We start from the raw sequence: 12,431 nt of genomic DNA, 5'->3' as shown, positions 1-12,431 counted from the left end.
TTAAAGAGGACATTTCAGCTACACCGGCTGAAATGGTTCTTGCACAAAATTTACGATTGCGCGGTGAACTTATTGTTCCAACATCTGAAAATTCATCGCCAAATGAAATTTTCGGTAAATTACGTGAAAAATTCAGAAATGTTCATTCGAGTTTAAATCATCATACCTCTAATGTTGGTTTTTATGTTCCGAAAGATTTACAAACATGTAAATTTGCTTTTGTTCGTTTAATTAATAAGCGTTCTTTACAACAAACGTATGAAGGTCAATAAAAGGGACTTGAAAAAAATGAAAAGTATTTTAAAATTGAAATTGATAATGAAATCAAAACTATCCCGATTGACAGACTAAAACTAGCGATTATTGAAACGTTACCTGGCAATTCTAACACTAATCACAATAACATTGGAACAAAAAAGAAAGTCACATTTAATTTATTTAATGTTAATTCTCTGGAAGGGGGAGTAATATAGGGTTGTTATTATTTTCATTTAACTTTGTGTTTAAGTTACTTGGAACTTTGTAATTTTAATATCTTTTACCAATATTTTAATTTTCAATATTGATTTTGTAATTATCAAAAATTTTCATTACATAAAAAATTGGGTTTGATAGAAACGATTTAAAATAAATATAAAAATATATTAACCAACCAAGTTATTCATATAACTACAGCCATAACCAGACAAAACAGCTGATCGAACCTACCTTATGGAAAGCAATGTAATCGATTAATGGTGCCATACCATAACGCTAACTCGATTACATTGATTTCCATAAAGTAGGTGTGATCAGTTGTTTTATCTGGTTATGGCTTTATGGTTATAAGTCACCATTAATTCGCCCTTTACGTGTAAGATCCGTGATCGAAACTCATTTTTTTAAATCTCAATAGCTCTGAAATGAGGAATCGGATTAATGGCATATTTGAACTAGCAACTAATAGTACTCGTTAGATCCATAACTGGTAATTCTATACGTAACACGTAAATGGCCCATTACTGATACTTAGCATAGACGTGGCTTGACTTGGCGTAAACTTGGCAACTTAGGCATGACTATACTCCACTTAGCGCATACAATCTGGCGTCATAATCAATAAATTTCAATTTGTATGACAAAATGTCAAAATGAAATGGAAACAAACAAATGGCATCTCAAATGTAAACGTCACTTAGAACTCATATAGAAAATCAAAATTCAACAGACTTCTAAGTCAAGTTAAGTGTAGCTAAGTTTTGAGCAATCAGCAACATGCAATGTTCATTTAACAGAACTGTAATTAATTAACAGTTCTCAAGTCAAGTCAAGTCTATACTAAGTATCAGTAATGGGCCCTTAATACGGACCCAGGCTATTGTAAGTTTTATTGCGTTCATTGTGGCAGGCAAACTATCGACGTGCGTCACTTCACATGCCAACCTAATATAAACGCACGCAAGTCATTTTCTATCAAAAATGTCTCATGCACATACAACTTGTATGAGAGCAACCCAAATTGAATTTGCTGCGTGAAAACCTAACTCGATTTCCAATTTTTGTTCTGCGTGATATTTAGATTTGACGTTTGCACACATGCTTTACATTGTCGCAACGCATGCTTATTTGGGTTCGGGCAAAAAACGCCGGTTGTTTGCGTGCGCTAAAAAAACGCAGTGCGGTTTTATTAGGTTGGCATATCAAAGTGAAGGCCCAGCGCATAGTGTACAAGTACAAGTGTGTTGACTTCTTTCTGACAGGCACTCGCTTAAGTGAGCATAACAAGAAAATCTGGGTTGCCATTGTTGTTTCGGTTGAAAACGGTCAATTAGGGTTCTGTGCAGAGACGTCAAAGATTGAAACAGGGTTTATGTAGTCACAAAGGTGTTGCTCCTGTTCCACAGCATTTTAATTTTATATCATGGCGAAAAGTGTTCAGTTCAGAGTTATTGATTTTCATTAAATGTTTAATTTATTACGGAGTAACCCTCTAAGCGTAAACCTTTAAGTGTAAAAAGCAGATAAAACGTAGAGTTTTTCAAATTATTGTGAAAAACTTTTTAATTTGAATTTTTGTACACAATTTCACTATATTTTGGTAACACAAGAATCTGGAGGTCAATTTCTTAACTATGAAAAACTGAAAAATGTACATTGAAAACTCATTTGCACACACAATTTACACTATGAATTTAGTTGTGTTTTTATGCACAAAATTTTGAAATTAAAAACAAAATTTTCATTTGTCAGAAAAAATAAAGAAAAAACGGCCTAATGTCAAAAACCCTATCGAAATACAACCTGGCTTGTTTATTTTTTTTTAATGAACTACGTTGTATTTTTCTTGTATTTCGTTACTTTTTTTTAAATATAGTTCACACACTTACACCAGTACTGAAACCTTATTGGCTCCCTCGACAAAAAATATTAGAGAAAATACTAGAAAAATACATAGAAAATAAAGTAGTGGCATATAGGAGTTTGATTTGTTTGCACTTACAGCACCATTTTATTTACCGGAGACTTTCACAGCTACAAAAATTAAGGCGGATTTCCACAGACGCTTTGGTTGTGTTGCATTCATTAATTCATCTGTCGGCCGAAGTATCGAATAATTTACATAAATGCTTTGGTTGCGTGCCTACGCTTTGACAACGCCATACGAAAAACAATAAAACGCCGTACGCTATCTTTGCTTTGAAGCGACCAAAGCGTTTATATAATTTTGCCCTTATGCATTTGTGTAAACAGCCTTAGAAGTGAAATTTTTCCATGTTACTCGTGTGGCGCTTTATATTTTGACTCTAATTTAAATAAATTTTGCTTTTCGTATGTTTCCGCATTGTTACAGGCTACACATCTTCCAGTATTCTTATTTCCGCGGAAATATATGCAACTATTTCATCTGTAAATACTACAAAGTTTTATTAAACTATCAAATGCAACTTAGCTTGAAGTACTCTTACGTAGCGAAAATGCAACTCTAGACCTGAGATTTGCATCAGGTGAGCGAGGCTGCTTGTAGTTTTGACGTTTATCGCTTAGTGAACACACTTGCATAGGTACACTAAGGCCCAGCGAAGCGGCGCAGAGTTGAAATATGCTCCACCTAAAGCCGGAGTCATTGGTGCCGTATGTCGTATCGCTGTATCCGTATCCCTAACGTAATCAGCTGTTTATCGTTACGACGGTGAACCAAAACCCAGTTGGTTGGCTACGATACGGTTACGACCTTAGCGGCACCAATAATCGATTGCATTGATTCTCATAAGGTTGGTCGAATCAGCTGTTAAAGGGTTACCGATACGGTTACTGATAAAGCACCAATGTCTCCAGCTTTAAGCCGGAGTTTTAAGCCGGAGTCATTGGTGCCGTATGTCGGATCGCTGTATCCGTATCCCTAACGTAATCAGCTGTTTATCGTTACGCCGGTAAACCAAAACCCAATTGGTTGGCTACGATACGGTTACGACCTTAGCGGCACCAATAATCGATTGCATTGATTCTCATAAGGTTGGTCGAATCAGCTGTTAAAAGGTTACCGATAAAGCACCAATGTCTCCAGCTTTAAATTTTGCTCGATTTAATAGCAGCAGAAAAATATATCGATATAGTATCAGCATATCTAACGAAAACAAATTACAGCCGGAGTTTTTTCCAGTTAAAGTGAGAAAATTGTTTGTTCTTTCAGAATTAAAACAGCACAGCTAACCAAATAAGTCATGGATAAAAAGCCCAAAAAAAAGCAAACACTTCCTTATCGTGGTAAACCATTATTCTATGTTTTGAGAAGACTTCCAAATCATGGTGTTGGTAGATTGATTATTCGAGGTTCAGTCCGGCAGGAAGAAACAAGGCCCACCTATATGCGCATTATTCATGTGGACATCAAGCCCGTAGGAGTAAGTGGTAGCAAAAATTTTAAAGTATTTACAATAGTCATTCTAATTTTTGATTCAAGGGACTAAAAAACAGAAAGAAGAAATATCGGGACATTCCAACTATAAATGTCATAGTTGAAAAAACTCATCTTGGTCTCACAATACCTAAAGAGCATAATATTAAAAATGTAACCCATTTATCTGACTTTCTCCTCGTTCCTATAGAAGAAGAAGAAAAATATTTGAAAAATTCTGTGGTTATACAAATACCAAAAGGGCATTACCACCTTACATCGGGACAGAGGCATGCAATTACCAAGCTAGTAGAAGGGGGTATGCCACTTATAGACGCTAGACGACTGGTGCTGGAAAAAGATAAGAATGGCCCATCTGAAAATAGTATAGCTGGAGGTGACGCAGAGGCAGTTGAAGCTCCTGAATTTGATGAAGAGTTTCAAGACTATGGGAATAATGAAGATGTTAACTTACTCGGAAGTAATTCAAATAGCGATAATAAAAGGAATTTAGAAAATGGTGCGAGGCCTAAAGAAAGATCGGAACAGCAACATAGAAGCAGTGATATGACGAACAAGCAAAGCTCTGAACAAAACGTAGGATTTTCATTGGAAGAAGACCCAATCGGTGATTTTACAGAAGACGAATTGCAAAGAATCCATAATATGATAATTAATGGCATCAATTTGGATACGGCAAGGCAAATGGAATGGGAAAGGAAAATGGCTTTCGAAAATAGAAATAATTTAAAGCAAAACCGTTCGAACAAAAATAGGAAATGAACAAGGTCAACAAATGATAAACCATCCAAGTCAGTAAGGTATAATTAATTAATTATTTAAAAATATTTATCAAGATAATATACTTATTGAGATATTGTGAAAAATAATAACTTGGTCTCCTTTACCTCCGAGGAGCTGAAAGTGGATTTCTACAATTCGTGGTTGCACTTATTTAAATTTTTACTACACACTAGTACATATGCAAAGATAGATTAGTTTTTACTTATTTCGTGATGGCATCAAACATTCATACAGAACCAATTACTAGAATCAAATTTCAATGTTGTTACAAGTTAAACTCTCATTTATCTAGCCTAAACTTCGCCATACTTAATGTATTGCAAAGAGCTATTTTCTATTGCTATGTGGCACCAACTCTGCTAATAAAGTTCAGCCGGTTGTTTCCTACGGCTTTTGGCGAAGAGACTGCTAGGGTTATTTTGCCAGCACATATCACAATCCCTTCTCGAACGTAAGGTTAGGTTAACTGGCCGATCAATAAGACCTTGTTGTTGTTGGGGTGTGTTATCGATGTTGATGGTCTTTTGCCGGATGCAGATTCGGCATGTTATGGTAACAGGCACCATTAAGGTACTAGCCCGACTGTCTTCGGAACGATTCGGTATGACCACATGAAACCTTCTACGCCATACCGAAACAGGACTCGCCACGGGTAGGTGAGGTTGACAATTGGGTTGGAGAAGCTATATACTCCGCTGATAACCCCTCGATAGGGTTGGGCCACACAACAACTGGAATTAATTTGGTATTTTAGTCGCCTCTTACTACAGGCATACCTGCTACATTCTAAGCCCCCTAACCCACTGTGTCCATAGTGTTACTAGAATTTGTTTATCTGACGATCAAACGTAAGAAACCCAAGAAACCCATTCAAATGTTCTGCTTGTAGCGATAACGACACCCTCAAATGCAATTATATTTTTTTTTTTTGAATAATTAGTGTAAAACAGAAATCTAACTGCCAAAAAGCATTTTTAATTTCTCTTTATAACTTAAATGGCATATTTATTATATTTGAATGAATTGTAAGACGTATTTGGAGAACAAATTTCACTTACAAAGCAATGCCTTCATATAGCTTTGGGCTTGCTGGTGTGCCCAAACCCATTGTACATTTGATGGTTGGCTTTTCTCCTTCTTTAGCTAAACGCACACGTTTATTCGGCGTCAATTTGTAATGTACTTTCATTTTTGGTTCTTCCACACCAGTTTCTTGCCGTATAAATTCCCGGAAAAGTGGTGGAAACTCAACTTCGGTTGCTAATATTTGTTCTGATACTTTTTTTGTATTATTTAAATATTTCGACTCCTCCTCTTTAGGTACTAATTCATAATCTGGTTTGTAACTTGTTCTATAAATGGTAACTGGTTTAGGACTCACAACGCCACGCCATACCTTCTCAACAGTTACAGCAACTTTACGTATAGGATCCTTTGCTGGCTGTTTGTTGTATATAAATATTAGCTATTGATTTCCTTAAAGCTTCATTTATGTACTCACGTCATGTGGTTTCACATCCACTTTAAGTATGCGCATATAACAGGGTTCTTCATATCTTTGGAACATGTTACGTATTACTAGCCGACCAACGCCGAAGTCACGTAAATTTCCCACAAGCTCCCAAAGTGTATTACCACGAAAATCTGTGGTGCGTCCAATGTACTTGATAACGCTCATTTCACGGGTTTATTTATTTTATGAATTCAATAATGGAAGTTCTATATAAAAATCGGATAAATAAAGCAATGCTAAACCGAAAAAATGTGAAATGGGTTCAGCTCATTGTAAATTTTACCAAGTAGCGCAACTAACAGCTGATCGGTGAAAATTCGCACATTCATACGCACAGTTCTCGACTCAGTTCCAAAAAAAAACTTTAGATTATTTAATTCAAATTTTAAAGTGAGATACTCCTTATAAATTTATGTATACAGAATATATATGGCGTTTTTGTTGTTATTAAAACAATAGTTTAGTTTATATTACAGCTGTTATCATTTTTTTTTTTAACTTTGAAAAAACTCCGAACACCATTCCTTCATTATATGACATTCGACTGCCTAGTCCACTGCCTTCCACTCTATTCGCAACATAACCTCTACTTAAGCTGCCAAACTATATAGTAAACAATGGTTCAGCTGTTTTTCTAGAGCCGGCTACCAACTACCAATATTTTTGAACCAAATTTTGCGTAAAAAGTTCAATTTTCGAATAACACTCATATCCCACCAATCATACATAAGATTGCGCATTCCGCATGTAACAAAAGATCAGCTGTTTTTTATGGGCAATTTTTACGTCATTTTCCTTTAGCTCTTGTTTTTTCTCTCTTTAATTCGGTCAAGCAGTCAAGTGTGACGCAGATGCGCAGAACGAAGCAATTTTGAACTCGTGAATGCGCAATCTTCTGTGTGTTATTTGTGCTCATATGCTGGGCTCGAATTGTGTTTTCTTTGATCGATTCAACAATGGTATAGAAAAAGTTAAGATTGATGAACGTATGACCGACAATATTAGTATTGTGACGTACTTCTAAATTCATCCCATACTCAAGTATTATCTGCCCCACATGGCTGGTCCACTCCGTGCCGAGGAGGGGATGGACTCGTGGTGAAATAGAGGAATGAACTTGTGGCAGAAAGAACATAGTATGATCAGGGACGGGAAATAATATTTTTTTTTTTTTTCGGAGTCGAAAAAGTCTTGGTTAAAAAATTGTCCTAGGTGAAAATGTTTGAGTTCCTAGGTATCTCTATAGCAATATCATGTCGAATCAAGCATCCTTTTTATTTTTCGAACTTTTTCCATAAAATTCCACGTATAAAAGTAAAATCTGTATTTTTATTTTTTTAGTTCGATAGAACTAGTTAAACTCGGAATTTTAAAAATAAAAGTCTGGAAATAAAAGTTAAATCCGGACTTTTATTTTTCAAGGCCAAAATAAAAGTCCGGCTTGATAACAAAGAAACGGCTTATCCGAATTAAAAAAAATTGTTTGCTTCGGATAAGCCGTTTCTTTGTTATCAAGCGGGACTTTTATTTTGGCCTTAAAAAATGAAAGTTCGGATTTAACTTTTATTTCCGGACTTTTATTTTTAAAAGTCCGAGTTTAACTAGTTCTATCCGACTAGAAAAATAAAAATCCGAAAATAATTTTTATCTTGATCCAAATATATTAAAAGTCCAAAATTAATAGCTTTGCAAGGAATTATATTATAAAAGGAATAACAGTTTCGGCCCCTGAGTATGATATTTAGGAAATAATTGCAGAGTACTCCAAATCTTACTTGTATCAATAAATATTTTTAACACGCTTTTATTAGCTTGGCCTGTATCTATCTATGTATGTATGTAACGGAATCTTTGAGCTCACCGGTTTCTGGAAGTCTGATTAATTTGAAACTTTGCATACGTATCAAGGACCGATGACAATGCAATAATGTGATGGTGTGGTGACATAAGGTCAACGGCCATAAGGTCAATTGCCCTTATTACCACTTTGAATGGCCATAAGTTTGATTGAAACTTTGCACACGTATCAAGGCTCGATGACAATGCATTAATGTGATGGTGTGGTGACATAAGGTCAACGGCCATAAGGTCAATTGGTCTTATTACCACTTTGAATGGCCATAAGTTTGATTGAAACTTTGCACACTTATCAAGGCTCGATGACAATGCATTAATGTGATGGTGTGGTGACATAAGGTCAACGGTCATAAGGTCAATTTCCCTTATTACCACTTTGAATGGCCATAAGTTTGATAGAAACTTTGCACACGTATCAAGGCTCGATGACAATGCATTAATGTGATGGTGGGGTGACATAGGGTTAACGGACATAAGGTCAATTGAACTTATTACCACCCCAAATGGCCATAGATTTGAAACCTTGCACATAATACGAAAAACGCATTCCTTTATTAATGATAGAAGTGGACGCATGGCACATCTACGAAAGAGCATACTGGAGCCCTTTTTAACACGCTTTTATTAGCTTGGCCTGTATCTATCTATGTATCCATGTATGTATGTAACGGAATCTGGAGTGGAACCGAGAGCTCGGTAATGCAGAGCTCCGAACTCCGTTGCACCTTTTGAAGCATTTTAAGATAGGTACTTTTAGCTAGTGCAGGCCGCCAGGCCAAGGCACCATAAAGAAGAATCTGCGCACAATGGCTGTGTAAATCCAGTAGGCCACCTCAGGGGAGAATCCCCAGGAGGTGCCAATTGCCCTCTTGCAGGTGAACAGCTCTGCTGCTGCCTTCTTGGATCGCTCCACTATATGGTCACTCCATAATAGCTTCCTATCCAGAATGACTCCCAAATACTAGACTTGATCGCTAAACGCTAAAAACGTACCCCCAATTATTGACTGTGTAAGATTTGGTACTTTGTACCTCCTCGTGAAGAGGACAAGCTCGGTTTTATCCGGGTTGACTTCCAAACCTGTGGCTGTGGCCCAGTGCGAAGTTTTGGATAGTGCCCCTTCCATTAGGTTGCAAAGAGTTTGCGGAAATTTCCCCCGCATGGTGACGCAGATGTCATCTGCATACGCGATCACTTGGTGACCTTCTGCCTCCATGAGGCGTAGTAGTTGGTTGACGGTAACCACCCAAAGTAGCGGAGAGAGAACGCCGCCCTGCGGAGTGCCTCTGCCGAACGGTCTGCGGATCACGCATCCACCTAGCTCAGTTTTAATCTGCCTACGCGTAAGCAGATTGTATATAAACTCCACCAGGCACGCGTCAGCCCCCAGATCGGCCAGCGTCGAGGTGATGGCCTCAGGGAGAACGTTGTTGAAGGCACCCGCTATATCTAGAAATGCCACCAGTATTCCTTGAGGTCAAGTGACCTTTCGATAACGGATACCAGTGAGTGCAAGGCCGTGTCAGTTGACCTACCCTTAATATAGGCATGTTGATGTAGTCCTCTAGGAGTCCTTCGAGTAATTTTAGCAGAAAAGAAGATAAGCTTATAGGCCTATAATCATTTGGTTTAGAGTGGGAGGTTTTCCCTGCCTTGGGGATAAAGACCACGTGAAACTTCTCTCCACGATGCTGGTACGTAATTGAGCCTAAGACAACCTATAAACATCCCTTCTATCCAGGGCCTTATAAGTTCGGCAGTTTACTGTAGCTGAGCCGAAAAAATTCCATCCGGCCCCGGCGATTTATAGGGCTTGAAGGTCTGTAAAGCCCAATCAATCCTTTTATCATCTGTGATTTCGCTTATTAGCTGATCATTAGGTTACCCTCCACTAACAATATTTGAAGACACGCCCGCGCTTGCTGGGAAGTGTGTATCCATCAGCAAGTTTATGGTTTCAGCGCTGGAGTCCGTCCAGTGCCCATCCGGCTTTTGGACGTAACTTAGCTGAGTTGGAGATTTCGATAGCACCTTCCTTAAGCGGGCGGCCGCGGATGTGGATTCAATCCTGCCACAGAAATACCTCCAGGAGGATCGCTTTTCATTTCGGATTGCTTTTTTATATATATTTATTTTCGTTTTATAAGCAGCCCCTGAGGATTCGTGTCCGGCATGCTTTGCTTTATTAAAGGCCGTCCTACATGACTTCCTATGCTTATCAAGATCGGACGACCACCATGGTGGTTTGTGAGTTTCCATAACCTTTTTAGTCGGGCAAGCCCTATCTAAAGCATTCCTACATTTTTGACTGAAATTATTTACAAGCACGTCCAGCTCCTCCTCGCTCTCTGGGGCTCGCACCTCTTCAGATAGCTTTTTACCTGTTATCTTCTTATAATAGCCCCAGTTCGTTCTTCTAATATTTCGTAAGTACTTAGGACTTGTGTGCGCCTGCGATATAGAAAAGCTTGTATATCTATAGTCAGAAAAGGAGTGCTCCTTTAGAACTCTCCATGAAACGGTCAGGTCATTGAAAGAATCTGTGACCAGGGTTATGCCAAGGACCTCCTCGCGGTTCCTCGTAATGAAGGTGGGGTCATTTCCCGTATTACATATACTTAGATTAGTGCCTAAAAGATAGTTAAATAAAGACACCTCGGGCATTTGTATCACTGCTGCCCCACTGGGCATGGTGGGCATTGGCATTGCCTCCTAGTAGGATGAAGTCATTGATCTGCCGACCCTTGGCAATTTCGGCGAAAGACCGCGTCACTTTTTAATTGAAAATTATTTTCTATTTTTTAGTTCGGTTAGCTATAAAAGCGTGTTTTTTTAAATTATTATTTATTGAGTTTGACAACTTTTTGAGTACGATCACTGATCTCACAACACCAAACTACGGTTAATCGTTTACGTAGAACACGATACCTAATAAGCAGTATTACGAAACGAGTATTCGGTTCACGGAAGACACAATAGGGGTCACAGATCTAAGTGACTGATGGTCCAAACACTTGGAATTTTGCGTCGTTTTAGCGCTTTAGTGAAGTTTTTTGATAACTGTTTGAACTTGTGTAATTTTAAAAGAAGTTTTGCATGATGCACTGCGTTTTTGCTAAGTTTTCAATTTTGAAACATATAATCGATCGTTCCTAAAATTTATATAGCGAATCGTGTTACGGCAGAGTCATTTAATACTCAATCATCGAAATGAAAATGTACCACTTTTCATACCAGATATAACTCCGGTAACCACAATATTTGCGTATCCGTGCCTAGTGCTGCCAACTCAATTTATAGAGTTGAACTTTATTAGGGTTGTTCGAATTGAATTCAAAAATAGGTTTATCATACTGCCATCTATATAGGGCCGTTCCATTGGTTTATCGAGCTCTGGCTCTGGCTCAAATCTCATTGGAACGATCTAGATCAAATTTATGAGAGCTGGCAGCACTAATATAAAACATCTGTTTTGTAGAAAATAAGAAGAAACGTACACAAAATTTTAAGATACTGATAGAATTATTACCATTTAAATAGTTTCGCACGTAAGCAAACTGTTTATTTTCCTTACATCATATTCAAGTTGTTTACTCTTTCAGTGTTTTTGCTTTTAAATATGGCGAGATCTTTTATGTATACCCAAATGTACACGTATTTAGTTCAGTGCTACAATGGCTCATCTCACCAGCTGATTTTATTTTTTTCATTTCACTGGAGTAGGGATTGTCAGAAGGAGATGGCAAACTTAAAAAGAAACCAACGAATTTACAACATTTTCTTACTACTTACAAATGCTGCTAAGTTTTATGTTTTCATTCCATTCCATTCGTCTAACATCATCACGCTAATTTTGGCAATGTGAACAAAGGTATGTTGCTGTAGAGATGAGCCAACCATATAGTTGAGCCATGAGTGCTACCAACTCAAAAGTGGTTAGCTGTCAAAAAATCTACTACAGAAAACGAAACGAATAGAACTGCTATACGGATCAGAAATTGAACCAGATATATATCAGGATCACAACGTTGTTGTTGCATTTGCATGTTAAATTTCTATCCGTATCTCGCTCAAGTCTCAATCATTGTTTACTATATAGTTTGGCAGCTTAAGTAGAGGTTATGTTGCGAATAGAGTGGAAGGCAGTGGACTAGGCAGTCGAATGTCATATAATGAAGGAATGGTGTTCGGAGATTTTTCAAAGTTAAAAAAAAAAAATGATAAAAGCTTTAATATAAATAAAACTATTGTTTTAATGACAACAAAAACGCCATATATATTCTGTATACATTAATTGGCAAGGTTTATCTCACCTTAAAATTTGAATTAAATAATCTAAAGTTTTTTTTTGAAACTGAGTCGAGAACTGTGCGTGTGAATGTG

The 12,431-nt window shown here is 37.4% G+C and overlaps 2 protein-coding genes across 2 annotated transcripts; one reads left to right on the top strand and one right to left on the bottom strand.

Annotated features, from left to right (window-relative positions):
* Positions 1 to 3,580: 3,580 nt before the first annotated feature.
* On the top strand, positions 3,581 to 4,767 carry LOC137254562 (uncharacterized). The gene is made up of 2 exons (XM_067792309.1): positions 3,581 to 3,881; positions 3,941 to 4,767. The coding sequence occupies exons 1-2, from the start codon at positions 3,702 to 3,704 to the stop codon at positions 4,655 to 4,657; spliced, it is 897 nt and encodes a 298-aa protein (XP_067648410.1). The 5' UTR covers positions 3,581 to 3,701; the 3' UTR covers positions 4,658 to 4,767.
* Positions 4,768 to 5,633: 866 nt separating this feature from the next.
* LOC137254563 (small ribosomal subunit protein mS34-like) lies at positions 5,634 to 6,487 on the bottom strand. The gene is made up of 2 exons (XM_067792310.1): positions 6,180 to 6,487; positions 5,634 to 6,119 (listed from the first exon to the last, which is right to left on the bottom strand). The coding sequence occupies exons 1-2, from the start codon at positions 6,354 to 6,356 to the stop codon at positions 5,733 to 5,735; spliced, it is 564 nt and encodes a 187-aa protein (XP_067648411.1). The 5' UTR covers positions 6,357 to 6,487; the 3' UTR covers positions 5,634 to 5,732.
* Between the last annotated feature and the right edge of the window lie 5,944 nt (positions 6,488 to 12,431).

The sequence above is a fragment of the Eurosta solidaginis genome, chromosome 5 (genome assembly GCF_040869045.1).
Source record: "Eurosta solidaginis isolate ZX-2024a chromosome 5, ASM4086904v1, whole genome shotgun sequence".
In the NCBI taxonomy this organism is placed as follows: domain Eukaryota; kingdom Metazoa; phylum Arthropoda; class Insecta; order Diptera; family Tephritidae; genus Eurosta; species Eurosta solidaginis.
The sequence above is the reverse complement of the archived record's forward strand: the minus strand, read 5'-3'. Positions and strand labels throughout refer to the sequence as shown.